Source organism: Diabrotica undecimpunctata, chromosome 6 (genome assembly GCF_040954645.1).
Source record: "Diabrotica undecimpunctata isolate CICGRU chromosome 6, icDiaUnde3, whole genome shotgun sequence".
Classification (NCBI taxonomy): Eukaryota; Metazoa; Arthropoda; class Insecta; order Coleoptera; family Chrysomelidae; genus Diabrotica; species Diabrotica undecimpunctata.
In genome coordinates, this window is record NC_092808.1 from 147,619,195 (window position 1) to 147,644,448 (window position 25,254).

General features: G+C 33.3%; 1 protein-coding gene across 1 annotated transcript in view; it reads left to right on the forward strand.

The window, feature by feature from the left end:
* The window catches only part of spab (space blanket), a 77,469-nt gene extending 52,470 nt beyond the window's left edge, over window positions 1-24,999 (forward strand). Inside the window, exons 3-5 of the mRNA XM_072535711.1 lie at window positions 2,443-2,575; window positions 9,011-9,252; window positions 23,346-24,999. Coding sequence (XP_072391812.1) covers window positions 2,443-2,575; window positions 9,011-9,252; window positions 23,346-23,480 — 510 coding nt within the window. The 3' untranslated portion in view covers window positions 23,481-24,999. The remainder of the gene's footprint in view (window positions 1-2,442; window positions 2,576-9,010; window positions 9,253-23,345) is intronic.
* Window positions 25,000-25,254: the final 255 nt, after the last annotated feature.

The window sequence follows — 25,254 nt, forward strand, 5'->3', positions numbered from 1 at the left end:
TCTTCACTTGTAGATAGGTACTCTATTTTCGCGAGGTTATTATCTAGGCCAGCCTTGGTATATACTCCCATGCCTTCGCATTTTCTTTTCCATATAGTCAAGGCTTTCTCTAAGTATATTTTGAATGGAGTTGGAGATGTGGAACAATCCTGCAGGAGCCCTTTTGTTGTGGTGAAGTCTTCTATGATTCTTGTTCTTATTTTAGTAAAGACTTAATTTTTTATGCAGATCTCTTATATCTCCTATGAGTTCCGTCTGTATTTCTAATTTGTACATTGCCTTCCATAGTTCTGACCTTGCTACAGAGTCATACGCCTTTCTCAGGTCCATAAATGCCAAATGTATATCTCTATTTTTTGCTTTTTTTCCAACAGTTGTTCCAGTGTGTATAGGTGGTCTATGCATGATCTTCCTGCCGTGAAGCTTGCCTGATCCTCCCCGATTTTGCCCTTTATCGCTTGCTTTATCTTTTCTCGCAGTATTTTCCCATATAATCTTCCTATTAATGATATTACGCTTATTCCTCTTTAGTTTTTGCATAACTTTCTGTCTCCTTTCTTAAATATAGATGTCATATATGCCTTGGTCCATTCCTTCGGGAGCTTCTCTCCATTTGTGGCTTTCTGAAATATCCATTTTATGATTTGGTGTAATTTTTTTGAGCCGCACTTTATAAGCTCAGGTGAGATGCCTCCAGGTCCTGGTGCTTTCTTATTTTTGATTGCTTTTATGGCCTTTCTCATTTCCCTATCTGTTATTTCTATTTTTTGTTGTGATGATCTGTTTAAAAGAAATCTTTAAGAGAACAAAATATCTAGAGGTTAAAACAGTACCACAAAAGAAGAAGTCAAACAAGAACTTAAATCAGAAAGACCAGTGAGACCACGACATAAAGAAAGACCAGACATTAGATACCTGGACAGCTTAGAAGATAACATAAAACATCTATGGGAGTTAAAGGAGGAAAACAAGTTGGTCGAGAGAGGAAAGATGGATGATTTATTGTAAGAAGTATGTGCCTTATAAGGAGCTGTAACGTCATTGATGATGATTTGACACAGCAACAAATGTTTCACCACAATGTTTGCTACAGTAAATAACTAGTCTAGTTAAAAAATTCGTCAGGTTCTTTTCGTCGACAAAGTCATCAGGTCATTTAAAATAAATATAAAGATTTACATTCACTATAGATTAATAGGAACTTAGTTATCGTCAAGACATGTATTTTAATAAAAACTAACATTTGTATATCGAGGGGTGTAAAATTAAAGTCGGCAATCTCCTATTTCCATAATTTTGGGAAACCGCGAAAAACTGTAGAAACTAACAAAATTAAATTAAAACAACAAAACTGATGAAGAATGATATAAAATTTGGTTTGTGATCGAATGTCCAGAAAGAGAAGTTTAAGACATTATTTCTTTTCCTTTTTTTTAACATTTTAGTTTGGAGATTGCCGTTTTTGTTTGCAATGCTTGGAGATTGACGGATATGAAAATGATCTATAAAGATATTGTCGGGTTTGAAACGAATAAAACATCATTGTGTCGATTACTTAGTGAAAAAAAAATATATTTTGATATTGAACAATTATATAATATGTAAACAATTTATATACATATCACTTAAACAAAAATATCCGGAACTTCGGGTATATATTCGCAGGTTTCGACAGACTCTAACTCTGGAGCAGGATTCTCCAAGTAGTTTTTGTTTGCTTCTTGTTCATATCGTTGAAAAAGCTCTTTGTAGTAATTAAGCTGATCGAGTTGTGTCCAGTCTAAACCAAAATGTTTGGTCAAAAGATTTCGCTTAAAGTTTCAGTTTTAAATTATGTGAGCATCGGGGATATGTTTTTCTGGATTGATCATGCGAATCTGTTTGCCTTTTCGTGTGATATTTACAAAAGATCCGAAATCGTTTATGTAATAAAGTTCACATCGAATTAATACAGTTCCTGTCCTACATCGTTTTAAAATGTACCTTTTACATTCCTTAAACTGAAAACCCCATGCTCCTACTGGTTTAAAAACCCTTTATAAAAGGTATAAAATTTAAAAAACCCAATCGGCTATATCACAAAACGTTTTTGGAATCCATATTCCATCATCAGTGTCTAGGTATACATGTATTGAGCCACTAAATATGTAGGTAAAAACCCGTTAACAATTCTTTGTTTAAATTTAGTTTACATTATATGGTATTAAATATTATGATGTTAAAGTTACCAGTGGATTTGGTAACATGGCGACGTATGACTCCACGTGAAGTTGCTGGTCCTGAGACGATGTGTCTACGAGGACTTGATGAAAGCAACACAAATTATACGTTTATACACTTTTGCCAAAATGTAGAATTTTTTAAAAGTCTTCTAAATCATATTATACATGTGATGAATATTCTTTTAATTTGCGTAAATTGATGTCACACTTTTTGTTTCAGAGAAACGACGGGGATGAGAATGCCCTGGAGGAACCCCTTGGCGAAAGCGGTGACGATGATCCGTGCTATATGAAAGCCTGTTCAGCCAACGAATATTGTTGTCCTAATCAAATTTGTGTCGACGTTGATGGAAGTAAGTTGTTTTGTTTCTTTTTTGCAAAATAAATGAATTCAACTGCATTCAAAGACAAAAGTGTTTTTTCAAATTCTTCTTCTTCAAGTTTCATATTATATCGAAGGTTGGAAAATATCATGAATCATCATGGATAAAAATCGTTTTCAAATTAGAAGATATTTGATTGAACATGTAAGACGTGCATAATATTTATATTATAATAATATTGTTATAATCATTCATCATCATCATTTAACCCTGATCTATCCACTGCTGGATATAGGTATCCCTCAGTATTTTCCATGTATTTCTGTTTTGTGCTGTTTGCATCAAATTTTTGTCGATCCGTTTTATGTCATCAGACCATCTTGTTGGTGGACGACCTCTACTTCGATGTGCTTCTTGTCTCGGTCTCCACTGTATTATTCGCTGTGTCCATCTGTTATCCGACATTCTAGCTATGTGCCCCGCCCAGTTCCACTTAAGGGTCATAATTATTTCTATGGCACCTGTCACTCCTGTTCTCCGTCTTATTTCCTTGTTCGTGATCCGATCGCTACGAGAAATGCCTAACATCGATCGTTCCATCGCTCTTTGAGTAACACAAATTTTATTTCTTATTTTCTTGGTTAGTGTTAATGTCTCTGCACCATATGTAAGTACTGGCAACACGCACTGATTAAAGACTTTTCTTTTAAGACACATAGGCAGTTCTGATTTAAGAACATAGCTTAGCTTGCCGAATGCCACCCAAGTGAGTCATATGCGGCGGCTTAGTTCGCACGTTTGATTATCTCTTCCTATGCGTATCTCATGCCCTAAGTACTTATATGAGGTGGTTTCTTCAATATGCATGCCATTTACTGAAATATTTTCGCTTAACACAAGATTTGTCATGATTTGTGTTTTTGTGTGGTTGATTTTTAATCCTACTTGTAGGGAGGCTAGGTATAGTTTCTCTAGTTGCGATACTGCATCATCGATTCTGTCAGCAAAAAGGACAATATCGTCAGCAAACCTCAAATGACTAAGCATTTCTCCATTGACATTAATTCCTTTTTCACTCAGATTTGCATTCTTAAACATATGCTCTAATAATGTTGTAAACAATTTTGGCGAAATTGTGTCTCCCTGTCCATTGTTATAATATTAACATTATATCACTAGAAAAGGAAAAGCATATCAAAATATTGGAGTAAAAGAGTAATTATTAAGTTGTTAAGAAAAGGATATCTTCTTCTTCCAAAGGTGCCTATACTGCCTATCCTCTTATAGTGTCAGCCAATTTTCTGTTCTTTATGGTGTTAGTAATCTATCTTTTATTTTTTCAACTCTCGAGAATATAAGGGGGATCCAGAGAGGGTACCATGTGAACCGCCAAGAGAATGTAAAAAAAAAACATTTTCTTCTTTGTCTCCTCCATTCTGCTTATGTAGTTATTCTATTCTTTTTTTCTATGTTGTGTCCATTCATTTATGCACTGCACGTTACATTTTCTTCTGACTTCACATTTTTTTCGATCTCTCAGCGTATTTTCTGCAATTTTCTACCTCAGAAACAAGGGTCTTGTTTCTGAGGCATATGTCATTATTTTTCTTACGCTTACTTTAGAAATGTTCTCTCAGTGTTAATGTGTCTGTTTCGCCATATAGTGTTATTAAGTCATCCTGCCAGTTTATTTGCTTCTTGTACTTGATCTCTCTTTTCTTTGTCCAGGTCTCCATAGCTAGACAGTGTAATTCCCAGATATTTTATTTCCATGACTTGTTCAATACTGATGCCATCGATCTCTATTTTATATTTGGTTGGTTCTATGTTGACTACTATTGTTTTAGTTTTCTGAAATGTGACGGTCATATTAAATTCTTTTGCTCTTACGTTAAATCTGTGGACCAGTATTTGCAGACGATCTTCATCTTGGGCTATCAATATTGCGTCGTCTGCGTAACAGAGTATTTTTTTTTCTTTGTTTCCCATTCTGTATCCGCTTCGTTTGTTATCGCTTTTGATGATTCCATCGATGATCAAATTGAAAAGCATGGGGCTTAATGAATCCACTTATTCCGCTAATATTTAAAGGAACTTCTCTATTATACAGAAGATGGATTACATCTTTGAGTCTAACTCTGTCAAACGCTTTTGTTAGGTCAATCAGACACAGAAATGCTTGTCTATTATACTCTAGTGATTTCTCAGTAATTTGCTTTATAACGAATATTGCATCTGTACATAATCTTCCACTACGAAAACCCTGTTGTTCATCTGCTAAACTTATCCTCTGATTTAGTAGTACTTATAAAATGATAGTTTTAGCGTAGTATTTAACAAGTTTATAATACATCTGTAGTTTTCTGGCTTTTTTTATCTCCTTTTTTGAATAGTAGAATTATTTTGCTGGTTTTCCATTCTTCCGGTGTTTTATTGTATTTTATAATTTTCTCTGCTCCACAATATTTCAGTAATTCGTTTGGTACCCCGTCTTTACCTGTTGCTTTTCAGTTCTTTAGGTTTTTAAGTATTTTCCGAACTTCCTGTACATTTATATGTATGCCTCTTGTGTTTTGGTTAACATATATTTTAGGAAGCTTTTTTCTTTTCTTTACATTTTTCCTTCACTTCTGCACAAAACCATGGAGATCTTCGCCTTGGAAACGATTTATTTTTATTTTTATTTCTTTCATCAAAATTTTCCTTGGCCAAAGCTAAGATATTAGACTTAATGTTTGCCCTTTATTAGAGGCAATTAAATTGCCATTTATTAGACTTAATTTTGTAAAAAAACATAAATTTAAATATTTGTGGTCCAAATTTTTAGTTTCAAACACATATCCCGCTTGCCACTAGAAAAATTTTTTTAGTTTTAAGGATAATAGAGGTTGTGCCGAACGAGGTAAAGTGTAAGGTAAATCAAACTATGCGTGTATAACACAACTGCGTTCTGTTGGAAAAAGCAACAGACTGAGCATCTGCCGTCCCCCTTCCATCCTACCATCTGTGATGATAACCTTCTGCTTCTGGACGAAAAAGCTGGACCTAGTAATTACTGGAATTTCAGGGAATTGTTAAGGTTTAAAATAGCATTAGGAGATGAGACTCTTAAACACCACCTAGTCACAGCATCTTCCCGAGCAATATACATTAGTACCACCAGTCAAAATCAATTGATAACATATCGTGAAGAAATAATTGAACAAATAATGAATCAGGTTCAAAGTGCAAATTATTACTCAATAATAAAATTATTGTGTAATAGTACTACTAGTAATAAGTACTAAATTGGTGTTAATCAAGAAAGAGGAGAAGAACAACGTCTGATAGAAGAAGCCTTGGAAAAAATAGTATTTAACTTGTTGAAAGAACTGTACGTGGATATGAAGAATTGTGTAGGAATTGGTACTGACAAATATAGCGTATTGAGCTCTAAAGAAGTCTGCCAGGTAACAGAAATAAAAAGCTCGCAACAAATGCATGTTAGATTTTTTGATATGTCAGCCAAGAGAAATGAAGTTTTAAAACTGAAACATGGACAAAATTTAACAAGTTTATGCAAAACAAGACGGGATAAGCGCAATGGAAGCGTAATCCAGTTCAGATCTGGCATTTTATATATAATTGAAGTACTAACATTTATCTCAACAAGGAAGGATCTCAAGATATCTACACTTGCATCAATTTTGCCTAATTCTTTATGCACATCTGAGTTTCTAATGTCACTGATGCCACTGATTGACATACTTAATTACCATTGCCACTTAGCCGATTTCTACAAACAAAATCTAAAAAAATCATAAAGATTTAACTACGAAGAAAGTTTTAGTAAGAACTGTACCGAACTTAAAGAATTAGCAGACGAATTAGACGTTGAAGTGAAGTTACTTAGATTTTAGGGTAGGCAGACAAAGAGAGCCAATCATCCAAGTGGCCCAGAAGAGTATTACAGACAATCAATTCACATTTTATTATTTTTTAGTCAGTGTGGCTATAGTAGAGAGGACCTTCTCTACGTTAAGAAGAGTGAATACTTGGCTGAGGGCAAGGATGAGGAAAAGCCGACTCATGGGTCTTTACCTTCTTCATGTTTACCGAGACATTGAAGTAGACAATGAAAAAGTAACAGAACAATTTGCACATCAGCGTGCCAGACGACTTGAATTTGTTGTATAAGGTTTAGTGTACAAGAATAATTTTGGTACTAGACAAATATAGAAACTTGGCCACAATTATTTGCACATCAGCGTGCCAGACGACTTGAATTTGTTGTATGAGGTTTAGTGTACAAGAATAATTTTTGTACTAGATAAATATAGTAACTTGGCCAAAATTATTTGCCTTTTATTTATGCTATTCTAATTTCATAAACAAAACTACATCTGTTTCTTTGCACTTGTTGGACTTCATGGAGATTTAGGTTAAAATTGATAGATATACATATATAATATATGAGACTCTTAACATACGTCGGTAGCACCACATTTCGAATGCATCTTACCATTCCATTTTATGTTTAAAACAAACTCAAAAATAAATAACACAGTAAAACCATATTTCTGAATATCTCTATAAGCTAAGGAATAAAATATAGGTCAATGTAAACATGGGAATACGAGGAGCTATAATATTAACGACCAGACTAACAAGTACGTCGTACACAATCAAGTATGGGTAATTACCTGTTATAACATAGCTACTCTTTCCCAAAGGATTTCAAACAGTGTCAGAGTCAATCTGGTAAAGCTGTAAACTACCCTTGGGAGAATAATATTCATGTATTATGCATGTAAGTTTAGTGTTTCGTATTATCACTGGAAAGGCAATGTAAATAAAAATAAAATGGTTTACTTCGATGTTAATTTTTATCTATTTTTATTGTGCTTAGACATAAAGGTTTCGAATTTTACGTGATCCTACTTTAAATGAGATTCAAAAATCTGAATTTGGTTCGGACAATTAGAAATTTTCGGATTTTGTTTCGTGAGATTTAAAAGTTAATTTTTTTAAACCAAAAAGTTCTTTAAGCGACACCTCAAGAAGAAGCTTTAAACATTCAATAATTTCGAAAGAAGGCTCCATAAGTTCCGTTAATACAGCTAATAAAAAGTATGTAAAAGAAATAGAATAAGACTTACTCACAATCTATTTATTCTACCACCCACGACCGGTTTCGCATACTATAATTTGCTATGCATCTTCAGGTCTTAAAGTACATGGTAAGCTAAATGATGCCGGTACAAGAATTATTATTTAGTGATTTAGAAAACACAGTTCTTTTGCCTATTTCAAATGGATTCACACAGACAACATATTCAGGATTCTAATAAAAAATCTTTAACTTATACTGTACAATGATAATAGGAGACTTCAACGCTAAGATCGGACAACGAGTTGATAAAACCGAAAACTATATAGGACCATTCGGTTCTGGAGTTAGAAATGAGAGAGGAGAAACCTTGGTTAACTTTCTACAAAAACACAAATCCACAAATACTATGCAATGAACACATTCTATAAGAAAAAATCTCAAAGAAAGTGGACATAGCTATCCCCAGATGAAAAAACTCTGAACGAAATAGATTACATACTGTGTAACAAAACAGACATCATACAGGACGTAGCAGTAATAAATACGGCGTCAGTAAGTAACGATCACCGAATGGTTAGAGCCAAATTAGAGATAAAACATAATAAAAATAGAAATAAATTTGGAAAAACTTGGAATATAGACACAGATAAACTAAAATCTAATTCAGAACAATATAAAAGCAAGTTAAAACCCGCGAAAGTATTAAATCTAGATAAACTGAGCTTAAATGAAATTAATGAAGTCATAACAAAAGAACTATTAAATGCAAGCTCAGAAGTGGCAACCGCTAACAGCAAACGAAAATCCAAAATAATTGTATAATCACAAAACATGCTGAAACAAAGAAAAGATCTTCTTAGTCTCCCTTTTATACATTATTGATTGGCATGAATTCGATTATGAAAGATTAAAATTTTTTATTTTTTCCAAAACCACATCCAAATACATGTATTTCCTCTTCTTCTGATCAGAAAACCAGGAATATTTCCTTCTACAGGCTGCCTGATCCCATCCAACGCATGTCCTATATACCCGTTAAGTCCATATTATATTTTTGGAACTAGCTTATGGCATGTGAGACAACTCCAAATGTGCTTAAAACAGTGTCCTTATTCCATAACTTGGGTCTGACCTAATCTTGGTTCTAGTAATAAGTTATTTTTTTTATTTGCTTCATTTTTCTGTCCATTCTGCTTTCGGTTCTATGAATACTTTTATTTCAGTTTCTTGGGCCTTATAAACCTTACATCTACATTTCGTACTATAATCAGTTAAAATGATGCTGCATTTCTATAAATAAAAAGTTCTTATTCTTTCTGGATTAGAAACCTTTGTGGAAAAAAAATGTATTAATAGTATAAATTTTGTTTTAGTTCACGGCACTTGCCTGTACTTTTTCGGTCGTCGAGTCGGAGAACTATGCAGACGAGATAATGACTGCGAATCAGGTCTGGTGTGTGCGGAGGCTCAAGCTGGCGTATCTACAAGAGTGTGCAGGCCACCACTTCGGCAGGACAAGCAATATTCAGAACCATGCAACATGTCGAGCGAATGTGATATTTCCAGAGGACTTTGTTGCCAGTTGCAGAGACGTCATAGGCAAGCACCGAGACGGGTAAATATACCAGAATATTTTTATTAAATATTTTCTTATTATTTTTATTATTTATTACTAACTATTTCAATACAACGTGTAGCTTGTTCGTAAAGATTTTCGTAACAAAGTCAAGGTAATAAATAAACACAAAACATTCCTTTCGACAGATTATTTACTGCTTTTATATCTACATTTTCATCTTTTGTTGTAAACACGAAACAATTAAACATAATGAAACCGAAATAGCAACCTCTTGTACAGCTTAAATGTTATAAATGAATACTCTCTTAGGGTTTTACTTGTTGACAGAAACATATTCTTGTCCATAATACAGTGCCTGTATCGCTAAATGGCCATTATCGCTCGTTATGCTTTTTGTTCCTTAATGTATTTAAGGGCATATTATGACTTTAATAGGGTAGTGAAGTACAAAATATTTAGTGTGAAGAACAATATTAAAGGGGAATAATTGTTTAAAATATTGATTTTTAACAGGCCTAGACCTTAATATCCTGTTGGAAGGCGTTGAAAATATTGAGAATAGCAAGGAGATTAGTAGAACCAGTTAAAAGGACTAACCAAAATAAACAATAAAATTTTCTTAGAAGAATGCTACTAAACAATCTGAAACAGGGCGATCCATTCTCTAAGGATTTGTTCTATATAGTTTTAGATGAGATCATGAGAGGAACTGGAGTTAGAAGTAACAAATAAGCAGTAAACTATTTCTTATGCATATTACGTGGAATTAGAGGAAAGGTAAAGGAAAGACTTGAAGGATAATTAAACGACGATTGCTAATTTAAAAAAAAAAGGCAAAATTATATCGTTAACTTGCAAATGAAAACAAAACAAAGCATATAAATAAGAGAACAGACGTATTGAAGAAGACAAATTTGCAGAATTTATTTATTTATTTATGTAATTATTTAATACACGGGATAACCCCATTAATAATTTAAATTACAATATACAGTATTACAGTTAGAATTTAAAAACCAATATCAAAAAGTTTAAAAATCGAGACTAAAATCGTACATACTAAAAAAACAAACTAAATATAACAAGAAAAAAATTCAACACTTTAATAGCTTGTTCTGTGGAAAGGAATATTGAAAACATTGTGGTAACGTAGAGCTTGATGAGGAATCTTACAGTTAATCTGGCTTAACAGGTTTGAAAAATCAATAAATCCATGTAGGTATAATCTTATACAGTGTGGCGCACCGAAAACGAAACAGAGGCATTTACTGGCAGATGATTCCTTTTTTGAAAAAACGCTCGGACCCGTCGATTTTGTTTTTGAGGGGGACACAAAATTGGCATAAAATCACTTTAACATTTGCAGCCCCTTAAGCGGGGGTGGCATCATCCCTAAAATCTTAAATAAAAAGGGGGATCGAATGATCCATTATTTGAAAGGTCTTTCAACTCCCTTTATAATGATGTAAAATTCATGTATTCAATTCAGTAGTTTTGGAGATTTATTGATTTAAAGTTTAAAGTAGACTTTAATAGGTACATCAAATTAGTTTGTACTTCTTTCAGAAGAAATTTGAGTAAAAGCATTTTCTTGATAAGTAAATGTTTTTATTTACTACGCCCATGGTTTATTAATAATAAAAATAGCAATTGAAGTGTCCTTTGTGACAAAAAAAGTTGTTTCTTGAAGAAAGATAAGTAGAGAATGCCACGTACTTATTTTAAATAGGAAATAGTACATTAGTTTGCGATTGATTTGACCAATCTTTGTTGTTAAAATATCATTTATTGCTTTATACATAAATTAACCATGGTATATTCCACGGCAGAAAGGGTTGAAATTATTGAAATATTTTTCGGAAATAATCAGTGCGCTAATAGAACAGCACAAATTTTTAATGAGCGACATGAGAACAATAATGTGCACCGAAAATATGTTCTAGAACTTGTAGCTAAATTTCGGGAAACTGGATCAGTCGCCAATAAAAAACGTAATATTGAAAATCCTATAAGGAACGAAGCAACAGAAGTGGGGGTTTTAGGGCAAGTTAATGTAGATCCTACATTAAGTACCCGCAAATTGCAAACTTCGTGTGGTGTTAGTCGACGTACTATCCAATGGATTCTAAAGGCCCATAATTTTCATCCGTATAAAATTCACCTTGTACAAGAACTTAATGAAGACGATTTTGATAAGCGATTAGAATTTTGTGAAGTTATGAGTGAACGAATTACAAACGATAAACAATTTTTATTTAACATTTGCTTTTCCGACGAATGTTCCTTTTTTTTAAATGGCGAAGTAAATCGTCATAATTGTCGATATTGGTCGGACTCTAATCCCAGAATTTACCATGAGGTACACACACAGCAGCCACAAAAATTAAATGTTTGGGCTGGTATTTTTGGCGATCATTTGGTTGGTCCTTTTTTCTTACCTGGAAATTTGACTGGTGAAATGTATTTGGAATTACTGCAAAATGCCATAGATCCTGCGCTAACAGATATAATTGAAAATCAGAACGATGGTCGATACGTTGAGAATATGTTGATGTTCCAACAGGATGGTGCCCCACCACATTACGCATTAAGAGTTCGGCATTATTTAGATCAGACCTTTCCAGGTCAATGGATTGGTAGAAGAGGTGCCGTTGAATGGCCCCCAAGATCGCCAGATTTATCACCTTTGGATTTCTTTTTGTGGGGTTACTTAAAAAGCAAAATCTATGCTACTCAGCCAACATCCTTAGAAGATTTACGACAAAGAATTGTGAATAAGTGCCATCAAATTACTCCTCAAATATTGCAAAATGTCCGGCAACGATTTCAGCAAAATCTTTATTATTGCATGGAAAGTAATGGTGGTCATTTTCAACATTTACTCGGCTGACAGGTCAGTTCATTCTTTATTTTTTAACAACTTTGCTGCTATGTATTGATCTCCTCTTACGATGATGTATTTAAACTTTAAATCAATAAATCTCCAAAACTACTCAATTGAAATACATGAATTTTACATCATTGTAAAGAGAGTTGAAAGACCTTTTAAATGATGGATCATTCGACCCCCCTTTCTATTTAAGATTTTAGGGATGGTGCCACCCCCGCTTAGGGGGCTGCAAATGTTAATGTGATTTTATGCCAATTTTGTTTCCCCCTCGATAACAAAATCGACGAGTCCGAGCGTTTTTTTTTTAAGGAATCATCTGCCAGTAAATGCATCTGTTTCGTTTTCGGTGCGCCACCCTGTATATAAATATAGTTTCTGACATATCACTAGGGTTCTTGAGCGAGAGTAAAGATAATTGTTGTTTGATGCGGGAATAATCATGATTTTCAATAGTAATGTAAACATGGTAAGCACAATATCTCAAAAATTTATGCTGGACTCTTTCTATGCTATCAATATTGTTCTGAAAATTGGGTGACCAAATAACTGAACAGAATTCCAAAATAATTCTAACCAAGCAACAATACACTAATCTTGTTGAATTATTAGACAAATACTTGCAATTCCTAGTAAGGAAACCAAGAAGTTTAGATGCCTTTATTGAAATAAAGTTTATGTTGTTACAGAAAGTAAGCCCATCGAAAATAACACCCAAATTCCGAATAGAAGAAATATAATTCAGTGGCTGATTACTAATAGTATAGCTTGTTTTAATTCTATTGACTTTACGAGAAAAACTTATAAAACACCATTTTTTTACATTTAAGTGGAGTTTATTCTGATTGTACCAATTTTGTAGTTGATCTAAGTCATCTTGCAATAAGGCTTTTTTAAGCTGTGTATAACTTTCCAAAATTTCAAGTCATCTGCCAACATTAGACATCCACTATTTGGGAAACAGGAAGTGATGTTATTGACGAAGATATTAAATAAAAGTGGAGAAGTGTGGCCTCGTTGAAGAACTCCAGATGTTACTGAGATACTGTCAGACAGATGACAAATTATCTTGACTTTTTTTATTTCTCCCAGACGTAGAGTTTTTAATCCATTCAACAAACCTGACGTGAAAGCCTACATTAAATAATTTTCTCAAAAGTATTTGATGATCTACACCATCAAATGCTTTGGAAAAATCTGTATATATTGTATCTATCTGTTTACGGTTTTCCATTTAAGATAATATATCAGATTGATAGCAAACCAGTTTGTTTCAGTGAATTTTTTGCTATGAAAACCATGTTGTGATTGAGATATTAAATCTTTACATACCCAAGAAAGTTGCTTTGCTATAAGACAGTCGAAGAGCTTAGGGATTGCAGATTGTATACAAACGCTATCCCAAAGATCTATTAAACAGGAAGGAAAAGACAGTTAAGATTTTATTTTACGTACATGGAGCTTGCGCATCCGTTTATACGTATTTCGGCCCAATAGGCCTCATCAGAACGGCTTTCGCAAACGCTCTGAACGTGAAATAAATCTTTTCTGTCTTAGGAAACAACTCTAACATGGCTTCGTATAGACGCAATGTAGTGACATCTGATAATAAAATCGTAGACTAATTTTCGAAACCAAATTCAAGAATTCCGCTTTAATCTGTGCTTTCTAAAAATTGCAAGGCAAAACAGACGTTGATAAAGATGTTAAGAGAGACATGGGGAATCTAATAATTGCACTCCACAACATATCTCCTCAACTAAGCAAAATTCTTAACGAATTGGTTTCTAGTACTCGTACAGAGTATATCGAAATAAAAAGGAAAAAATAGTTAAAATTTTATTTCACGTACAGGGAGCTTGCGCATCCGTTTATATGTATTTCGGTCCAATAGGCCTCATCAGAACGGCTTTCGCAAACGCTCTGAACGTGAAATAAATCTTTTCTGTCTTAGGAAGCAAGTCTAACATGGCTTCGTATAGACGCAACGTAGCGACATCTGATAATAAAATCGTAGACTAATTTTCTAAACTAAATTCAAGAATTCCGCTTTAATCTGTGCCTTCTAAAAATTGCAAGGTAAAACAGACGTTGATAAAGATGTTAAGAGAGACATGGGGAATCTAAAAATTGCATTCCACAACATATCTCCTCAACTAAGCAAAATTCTTAGCGAATTGGTTTCTAGTACTCGTGCAGAGTATATCGAAATAAAAAGGAAAAGACAGTTAAGATTTAATTTCACGTACAGGGAGCTTGCGCATCCGTTTATACGTATTTTGGCCCAATAGGCCTCATCTGAACGGCCTCATCTATTAAACAATATAACAAACGGCATTACAAGAGTACAGACACACGTTTTTAATAAAAAATTAGGCACTCCATCTGGGTCAGCAGTAAACTTATTGGGCAGCTCATTTATGCCATTACAAATGTTACTAATAGTAATCTTAGAAGAACAAATATTTATACTAACGTTGCTATTTACTGGATGGATAGGTACGTAAAGGTTGTTGTTATTTGGTGAATATACAGTTTGGAAGAAAATCATAAATAAATTAGCTATATCTTGATCGTTTGTTGCAGATTGAACTTAATTTATTAAATAAGGAGGATTATATAAATTATGAGCTAGGTAGGTTATGACTAGATCGCTTATCATTGATATACTTCCAAAATGATTTTGGATAATTTTCTTAGGCCAGTATATATACCTTTGATATAGTTGCTGAAGCAAATTTCAGACTGTTGTTTACATTCAGCTCTTAGGTGAGAAAATCTAAGATAGTCATCATCAGAACGATCCAGTCAGTCTTTTAAGATCAGCAGAGAACGACTTGAAAAAAGTTGAAGTTATAAATTTCTTCAATGGCAAAAAGTAAGCAATTCCGATAGAAAGAACTTCATAGAATAATTTTGTAGCAACATCAATATCATTAACGATACATACCTGCCAGTCTATGGAAGCAAAGAAGTTGTTAAGCGCTATGTAATCACCATTCCGAAAATCATAAAACAACTCATCATAAACCAACTTATTTCTATTTGTTTCTTTCACATCGAGGTTCAAGCAACATTCATAATCCACATGATTGATGCTAGGATCTACAAGGGGATCACTTGCTTTTAAGATATTTAGCTCCCTAACGGCCATGTACAGAGAATGCCAGATGACAGGATTCCGAAACAGATTTTGACGTGGACACCACAACGAAGAAGAAAAAGAGGAAGGCCAAGAAGAAACTGGAGAGAGGAAATTGAAAAAGAACTAGAGGAAAGAGAAATCCCTCCAGGCCTATAGTTAAATAGAGAAGGATGGCGGTTAGGAGTCGGAAGGCGTCGGAGATCCCTGTAAACCGATAGTAGTAGTAGTAGTAGCTCCCTAACATTAGAAAAAACTAAATCCAAAGATAGGTACATTACGATTATTGGGAATATTATTATGTTGATACAATTCTAAAAATCCAAAGGCTTGAGCAATATTCACAGCTGAATTAACTGCATGACAATGCACCATTACACCAAACTCATCATTCTCCCATACCTGATGAGTTGGGAAGATTGTTATCACCAAAAACATAGATATACTATGCTTAGTATTGCAGAACAACATGTTCCACAGTTTGACAATGCCAGTTGTATACTTCGCGAGGTGATTGTGGAGGTATGTAAACACCACCGACTACAAAATTGACTTCATTAAGTTGACATAAGATGCTTAACCAAATCTTCACGAATACTAATAGTTTGTAAATTCTGCTTATTTCGTCGGATCTGATAGATTTTCATCGCCAGCAGATTTTCTTTCATCTGATTCCTTTTGAACTGCCTTGTAAGCGTCTTGTTCTATACTGAAGCGCACTAAACGTTGCCCGAACAGAACATTCATTATGATAAAATAATTTTATTATTTGCAAATTTTGTTGTACGCTATAAACATCCATTATGATTTAGTGAAAAGTAGAAAAAGCTTATATGACCATTTATAAGTTAATTCCAACTTTATGTGTGTCAAAAAGAGTCATTTATTGTAATCGTGTAAATAACATGGTAATTTTTGTACATAAACAAAAAAATAAACGATTTTATGAGTGCTTGTGTAAGCATTGTATTCTAAAAAAGAGAAAATCACCGAATTAATAATAAACACCACGTTACAACACTTTTACAGCGCTAAAGAAAGAAAAGTTCTTTTGAGTATCGTGTTTATTGTGTGCCAAAGTGCCCCATAAAAGGTAACATTAACATTTGTGTAATTTATAGATCTAAGAAAAAAGCCGATGGGTAGAAAAAGGACAACTTTTATTATTTAAAGTGTGTTTTGAGAGAAGTAAAAGATCAGAAAGGACTACGCTAAACAAATATTTAATTCCGAAAGTTTTTTTAGGACCTTTTCTTCGGGAACATTGTAACGAAAATAAAAACGTACTAATCTAGTCTGTTTAATAATCCTTGATTTTTTTTAAACAATTTTGTACTTATAAAATTGCCACGCTTTTGGAAGTGTATTTGGTATAGTGTCTTTAACGCGTTGGATGTTATGGAACTGACATTCTTCCAGGTATGTTCACTGTTATAAGTTTCACACCTCAAAAGTGTCATTCGCTCTTTTTATGCACTCAATAATCGACTTGTGGTCCTTGTGTGACCAAAATTAAGTGGAATAGCTGTCATTTCTAGATTTCTCGAGGTAGGCAGAATTTTTTTTGATAAATCAAGAATATAATATATGACGACGAGCCTATAACACAGGATAATTCATATACTTATAAAATATCTTTGACAGTATTGGACATTCATGCTATAAGGTGTTCGGTACTCCTTTATCAAGCGTATGCGACTATGTGTTAAACATATTGGACAACTTTTTCAACATTTATAAACATAGTTATCCTTCCATCCTTACCAATAATATTTAAGACTACGATGAGCTGCTTAATTCCTTCTTCTATGTCAGTGTCGTGATCCTGTATATATTCTAAATCTCCTTCCAAACTAGCATTGTCATCGTCAGGTTTAACTTCTGGCTCAGAATCAGAAAGAAATTCCGCATGAAGCTTTTTAAGATATGCTTGTTGCTTTTCAAAACTCATATGTAAAAAATCTGTATAAAAATAGGTTTATATTAATTAAATATACAGAAAACATAATCAGTAGATCGCTCTCAATTATAAATTACGTAAATATTTTTTATTTACCCCAGAAATAAAATATTTTAAAATTGAATCTTACCTGAAAATTCGGTACAACTTGTTTAACAGCAGAACTAAATGCACTAGACAACTCTCACAACTGTACTGAATAGAGTAGAGGTGCTCAGACTTGTAGTGGCTGCGATCTACCACAAAATATTTAGAAGACAAACGATCGACTACCGACTACTCTAAAATATTGTAAATGTTTATAAATACAAAATATAATTAAGGCATCTAATCAACCATCTAGTATTAATAGTTGGAAACTAATAAGTTTTTTTAAATCACTAAATTCCTTTCGATGTTAATACATGGCACTTGCTTATCATCCACAAGCTTTTCGTAAGACTGTACTTATTAACTGAAGAGCTATTTGTTTTAAACTTGTATATTTCTTTTCGGATATAAAAGACCAAAATTTGGTATAAGATGCTCTAGCATTGAGATAGAATATATCTGAAATTATCTGTAATCTTGAAAATGAAGGGAAGTCATCGTTGGCTCGACACAATCCACAAAATCCATTTGTGTTGCCAGTCATAGAAAGTGCTCCATCTGTTGTAATGCACATAAGTTTGTAACTCAGTAGCTCATATTGCTTTACAAAATTTAGAAAGTCCATGTAAATATTTTCTTCAAGTTTTTCCTTTTAGAGATAGTACGGTTAATAATTTTTCTTTAGCGGGCATATCAAGAAATACCATCCACATGAAAATACATAATTGGCAGTATCAGTTATATCGATGGACTCAATAAACTAAAAAGAAAACTATGTAGATTCCATAATATTACTTTTCAGTTGGGATTCTAAATCTTTGGTCATTATCTCGATTCGTCTGGTTACAGTTGGACGGGATAACTCATCAAAAAGTCATCAAATAATACACTAGGCGCTGAGGCAAACGCACTTATCCTTAAATATAACATACAAAAGTTCTTTATTCCAATCACTATTCTACATATCGCAACTTCTACATATCGCAACTTAATAGACATAATGCTCAAGCAAACAAGCAATTTAATTAAACCCAGCCTGTGAGAAATGTTCACCCCTTAGAATTACGTTCGGGTGTAACAATTCATTGGAGCGAGTTGTGTTAACTCGAGTAAAAAACAGGAGCGCTCCAATGCTCAGACCATCCCTTTCCCCTATATAGCACTCTGATGCACGATAGGGGCACAACTATCAGCCAAATGCTCTTAATGTGGAGGTCCTGAGTAATAGAACCCCAATATGGTTTCCTAACCGAATGCAAAACTCAGGACAGCGCATTGTCGCTATAATCTTGTTATCTTAAAGTGGCTTATCCGCGAACTAAAATTGCTTACTTGGGTCTCAAGTCTCCGCTCTGAGCCAGGCTCAGTTCGGCGACTTGGTGCTAAAGGGATTGGGCCCTACGTGCTCAGGTTTTGGGGTTTTTGTAAATTTTTTTTTGTTGGCTTGCGCCGATTTTTGTTAGTATTTTTTAATTTTTTTGGTGGCCGAGGCCCGTTTTTTGTGTTTTTTATAATTTTTTTTGTAGGTGGCCCTGAAACAAAAAATCAAAATTAGTGTAAAATCTGTACTATAATACTAAAAAATATATAAAATATAGAACAATATGACAATATAGAGTTTATCCTCTTTAAGGCAACCGGGTCCACTTTGTGTTTGGCGATAGACCATGAGTGTTTTTGAGCTACGAACTGTCTTCTTTGTGCATTGTTGTTATTTTTGAAGTATATTCTCTCTAGTGTTTTGTTTTCTCTCTGGTATTATTGTTTTAGTCTACTATTTGTTGTTTGGATCTTTTGTGCTTCCATCTATGGAAAGCTTCATATCTCATTATCTCTCGTAGTATGTGACTGGGGTCGTTCTCTATTTCCGCGAACTTTATCCTGGCTTTTTCTTTCATCGTGTCAGTCACTCTAGACATAATGCTCCGTCCCGTCGCCTCAGCATATTATATATCAAACAGATATTCGAGCAGAATCGGTAACATTCGCCGAACGTCGCGAAGTCGCATTGCCTCAGAAGTCTGAAATGTTTCAACCAGAGCCTGAGCCTGATTAATTTTGATTTTTTTTTCAATCGACTTTAGAAGCTATAGCGATCGACCGATTGATTGCGATCTACCATTTGGGCAACACGAAATCAGCACGACAAATAATTCGACAAGCGGACTCATAGTCCGCACGTTCTGAAAGGTTAATAATGTAGTTATGAATATAGCTTATCGATTAAGTAAATATTATATTGCAACACAATAAGTTATTAAATTCAAATAACTTTAAATAGCATACTTTTTTATTTTTGATGTTTTCATTTGTTTATACAATTATAGGTCTTCCAATGGCGTACGAAAAATATCATAAGAAGTTACGACAAAGCTACTTGTATTAAATAAATATGTACCTATTTATAATTATGTTAATTTTAATATGATTATTGTTGACATTTGGGTTATTATATATATTAATATAATATACATGGTGTTTGGTAACGAATGGCCATAACTTAATCTTAGATTCCGGAGATTAAAATAGGCCGATTTAAACTAACTTACTTTAGTACGAAAGTTGATAATAACCAAAATAAAGGGGGTCAAAGTTAAACTTTTATTTTTAAATATTTCGTGATAGGCATGGGATAACAACACGAAATTTGGTAAGCTGGAGTTTTTTGGGACGAGAAATCAAAATTCGCCACTAAAAATGATGAAGGACGCCACATACATCTTTCAGTGCTCGTTTAATACGTTCAATTTTTTTTATCTCCCACTCGACATACTTTTACAATCAAAACTTTTATTCTCTTAATATTTTTACTTAGAAAAGATATACTACATCGCTGTACAACCCATTACTTTTTATTATTGTTTTATAAATTTGAATTAATTACAATAAACAATAATTTTAGTTTAGAAGGTAATAGATACACCTCCCTAAAACCGCGATAGTCGGTGAAAGTCGGCTACTCAGGTATTCAGTTGTTTTGCTATCGAAGTAAACAGTGGTGTGATGACGATGAGTAGAATACTATTTTGCTGACGTCACGTTGCCCAGCAACCGTCGATTCTATTCGTCGTTGCTACGCAACGTGACGTCAGCAAAATAGTATTCTACTCATTGTGGCCCCACCGCAGGACATGACTCACATATCGATTAGATTATCTAAGCAGTGAACACTTATTTTACTGTTGTGAGTATTATGGAAAGTGAAAGCAGTAAAAGTAAACGACGTCCAAATTTTTCGATGGGAGAAAAAACTATTATATTCAATGTGTATTGTGGACTCCGTGAAAGGAATAAAAGTATGTCGGTCAACGATGTAGTTACCCTGTGTAGTGATTTGACTAAAGTTTCGACGAGAAGTGTATACAGAATTGTAAACAATTTTAAACAAAGTGAAGGCAAATTGAATGATGGACCTGTTGAAACCATTGAAACCAGAGGTAGAAAACTCATTCAGCTTGAAGATCATACCAAATATGCTATTCGGAGGAAATTCAATGCTTTCTTTTTTCGGAACGAAATTCCAACCTTAAAGAAAGTTGAAGTTGAAATAAATTCCGATAATTCAATACCCAAAATATCACGACGTGTTTTATTGCGAACATTAGAACAAATGAACATTAATATATAAAAAGAAGCCGGAATAGTGTTCTTTTAGAAAAAGATAAAATTGTTTTGTGGCGGAGAAATTACTTACAAAAAATCCGAGAGTATCGTCGTGAAGGACGAAAAGTATACTATTTAGATGAAACTTGGCTAAATCAAGGTCATACTGTCTCAAAGGTATGGCAAAATTTGGAAATTAAAAGTCGTCGACAAGCCTTCATTGAAGAGCTTTCATTAGGATTAAAAACACCAGTGGCTAAAGGACGGAGGCTCATAATAACACATAGGAGCGATTCGGGTTTTTTGGACAACGGCTTGTTACTATTCGAATCCAAGAAAACCAACGATTACCATGAGGAAATGGACGCTCAAAGATTCTAAGGTTGGTTTTCAAATACTCTACCAAGCCTTGAAGCAAATTCTGTCGTTGTTATGGACAATGCGTCATACCACAGTCGACGGTTGGAGCCATCACCAACGACTGCCTGGCGAAAAGGTGAAATAATCAACTGGCTCTCTCAAAAAAATATACCATACAATGACAACATGTTGAAAGTACAATTATAAAACCTCGCGAGGATACATATACCCGTTTTCAAGAAATATGCAGTCGATGAAATGGCTCGTGCAAACAACATAATTGTACATCGCCTCCCTCCTTATCATTGTTAGCTGAACCCTATCGAGCTTATATGGGCTCAAATAAAAAACCAAGTGGCAAGGGAAAACTTGAGTTTTAAAATGGAGGAGGTGAAGTGCTTGTTAGCTACTGCCATACAAAAGTCACACCTGAGTCTTGGAAAAATTGTATAAGACACACTATAAAAGAAGAAGATAGAATGTGGGACTTAGACACAAGAATGGACATTTCGGTTGAACCATTAATTATCAATGTAAATAATAGTGATCGCGATAGCTCTTCATCAGCCGACGAGTCGTCTTCATACGATGATTAATATTTTAACTTCCTGTGGAGATCGAACCATTTTATTAAGATTACTTTCGTATGTAAGTAAGTTTGTTTTGTTAACCTAGTTTTCAAACTAAAATACATTTTGTACCAATATACTTTGCTTTTAAAAAAAATGAATACTTCTTATATATAGTAGGTATATTCGATTCGATTTATTTTATTTAATTATAATATATATGTGTGAGTGTTTATATGTTCACTAAAAGTAAAAGTTCACTTCATGTAATCGGCAAGTTCAGAATTGGATTTTCATAATTATGTAAATTAGTATATTTAAAATATAAGTTATTCTAATGAAAAGAAACCTTTCATTGAAATAACAGCTAACATTGAAATAACAGGTAAATCTCTCTACCTGCCTTTTTGATAATTAATTTTTGTAACAAACAAAAAATGTCATTAAAAAAAATTATAGTTTGTCATTAAATGTCATAGAAAGTTTCTTTGTCTCGTATGTTTTGTACAAAATTATGGAATTTGAAAGTAAGTGTTTTTTGTGATAAGAATAAGTATACACTTCAAAGTTAAATATAAGACTCATATCATATTATATTAAGATTAATTTTTAAAAGTCACTGCAACAGTGTGAACGATACGCTACTGAATGCTAAGCTAGCAAGTCAATGAGCAATTTATCTCTCTCTATATTATGACTACGTTGATCTACTATTCCTTTCTACCGGTCCTAGAATGCGATGTTGTCATGTATGACTTTTACAAAGAATATTATCGTACTTTAGATGTTTTCAATATATAAGTATTGTATATAAATATAATATTATACATAAATATTGATGTTACTAAACACATTTTATTATTTACCTTAACAAATAAAAACGATCATTAATATGATAATTTTGCTGCATGTCAATGATTAAATGATAAATTGCTAGAATATCTATCATTACAAACTGGCAACGATGTTGTTGGTTTATCGTATTCACAGCTCGGAGAATTTACCGCCTACAAATTTGATTCTCAAGTATAGATTATAATTTTTGGTTTGTTAGATTTCAGTAGGAACACAAGACTTATTAATAAAAAATCTGCAAAACATAAAATTTATAGTTCATCTCTAAATGTCTACAAAACGAAACATGCTAGGTTAGGTAACCTAAATAATATAAAATAATATAAAACCTAATAGCAAAAAAGGTTGTTATATTTTCTTTGTTGTTTAAAGTGTGTTTCATTTAAAAAAATGGGAAAATTTTGTATTTGAAAATAGTGATCAAACTGTATATTGTATGGCTCAATTTCAAAGATATTAAATTATTTAAAAATAACACTACACAAAATATCTTTGACATATCATTTACATTTAAAAGCTCGATAAAGACAAGCTCTTTGTCGAGCTTGTCTTATTCTACAATTTTCCTTGCTATCTACCAAGAAAATAAATATATAAGTAATTTATTAAGTAAATTAACATTATATTTACGAAATAAATAACAAAAGTATTCCGTTGTTTCAGGTTTGCTCCTATTTCAAGGATCCACTTGTCTGCGTCGGTCCAGTAGCTGCGGATCAAGTGAAAAACACCATCGAACACACAGCTGGAGAGAAGAGGTTAACATCTCTGGGTAGCTTTAAGAGACCCATGCACTAAACTAATTTCAAATTGTTGTAAAACAAACACACTCAGTAACGTACTGTTCCAATTGAGAAAAGTAGATTTTCTTCCTAACTGGAAACATGCGTTTTGTGTTTCTAGATTGGATTGAGTTGGATTCTTTCTGAGACATACATATCCTGCTCATTGGTTATATCTTTATGCTACATAACTCTCTTAAAACGTAACATGAATGCTAAAACGTAGGTAGAATAAAGAAGAGACGCTGTCAATGACAGAATAAAAATTTGTCATTGACAGTACTTCGTAGATAAAACAATCTCTTGCGGCAGATCAGTTATTAGTTCAGGTCATCGCCTACTTAGTGCAATTCTTAACCAAATGCATTCGTGATGCAATGTTTGCATTTAACAATAGAATCTTAATACTTCTAAGTAAGATCTGGCTAGATATGTATGTCTCTCTCTTTCTCAATAAATGTGTACGTGTCTAATATATAACAAGTTACTTGGTACGAATTACTGATATCATTACATCTTTTCTCAATTTCCTTGGTTGAGTTTGAGCCCTCCGAAGTAATTCGTATCACGTCCACTAATTGTAAGAGAGTTGGGCACAACATGAGTACTTGGAAAAAGCTAATTAATTGAAAAAGTCAAACTTTTAAACTATTTGTATCTATCGTCAACAATAACAGAGATTATTTGGACAAATACAATTGATAAAACTCTGGAAAATCATAGCAACTTTAATGATGACTTACAAGAACGAAAAGTTCTGGTAAAGGATCATTTTTTAAGTTAACTTTTTATAATAATTGGACTTTTTCCTCAACTTCTGCCAGGCTCTCGATAATCTTAGAAATAATGGGTTGTTTTATGTATACTTGTTTATTGGCTGAGGTATTTAATATCTAGATTAAGATTCCAATCAAATTTTTTGGCCTAGGTGAACTGTAGTTTTATAGAAAAATACCAAACGCATTTAGTTGCGTTTGTAAATGTCTACTACCTAATTGTATAGAACGCACAGGTTATATTTTACAGATTTCTCGACTTTTTGACTTCTATCTGTGATGATTTGACGTGAGAGGCGTCCAAAGTCTCTTTTGAAATTTGTAAATGTTGTTAGGTGCTTTGAGTTCGAAAGTTAGCTGTCTTTTCGAAGCATTAATTTGTCAAAAACATACTTATAGTATAAACCAATAAGCGCTTACCTCAGGAATATTTGTCTTGTAGAGGTAAAATGAAGAGTTATATTTTTCTTGTTCGCCAGAGATAAAAGATTTTGTTTAAAGTTGTGAGAATATCGCTAAATATTATATTTTTGATACATTAATAAATATACAGATTGGGCAAGCTAGTTTTTGAATAACATATTGACATTTATTTATTGGATTCACTGTGTTCAGAAGAGCCTTTGGCAATTTAGATTAGGGTGCAAGTATATTAAAGATTATAAGAGATTGATACATATCATACTATACATATCATATTAACTATATCGATGTTATTCTACATTATAAAATTAATATTTAATAAATGTCTACCAGCAATCATGAGCATTATTTTTCCTCTCGACAAAGTCCACCAGAGTCAACTATAAATAATCTAAATTGTGCATGCATAGCATCATTTTAACTATAGATACTGAAGGTAATGAACCTACCTGTATCAACAAAAAAGGTTAGGACGTTTTTGACATAACTATAAATACTCAACAAATTAGTAAAAAAATTGTTGACGCATGTGGTGAAAGAGCCATCAAGCTCGGATCACCGACACATTTACTTTACCTGACATATAAATAA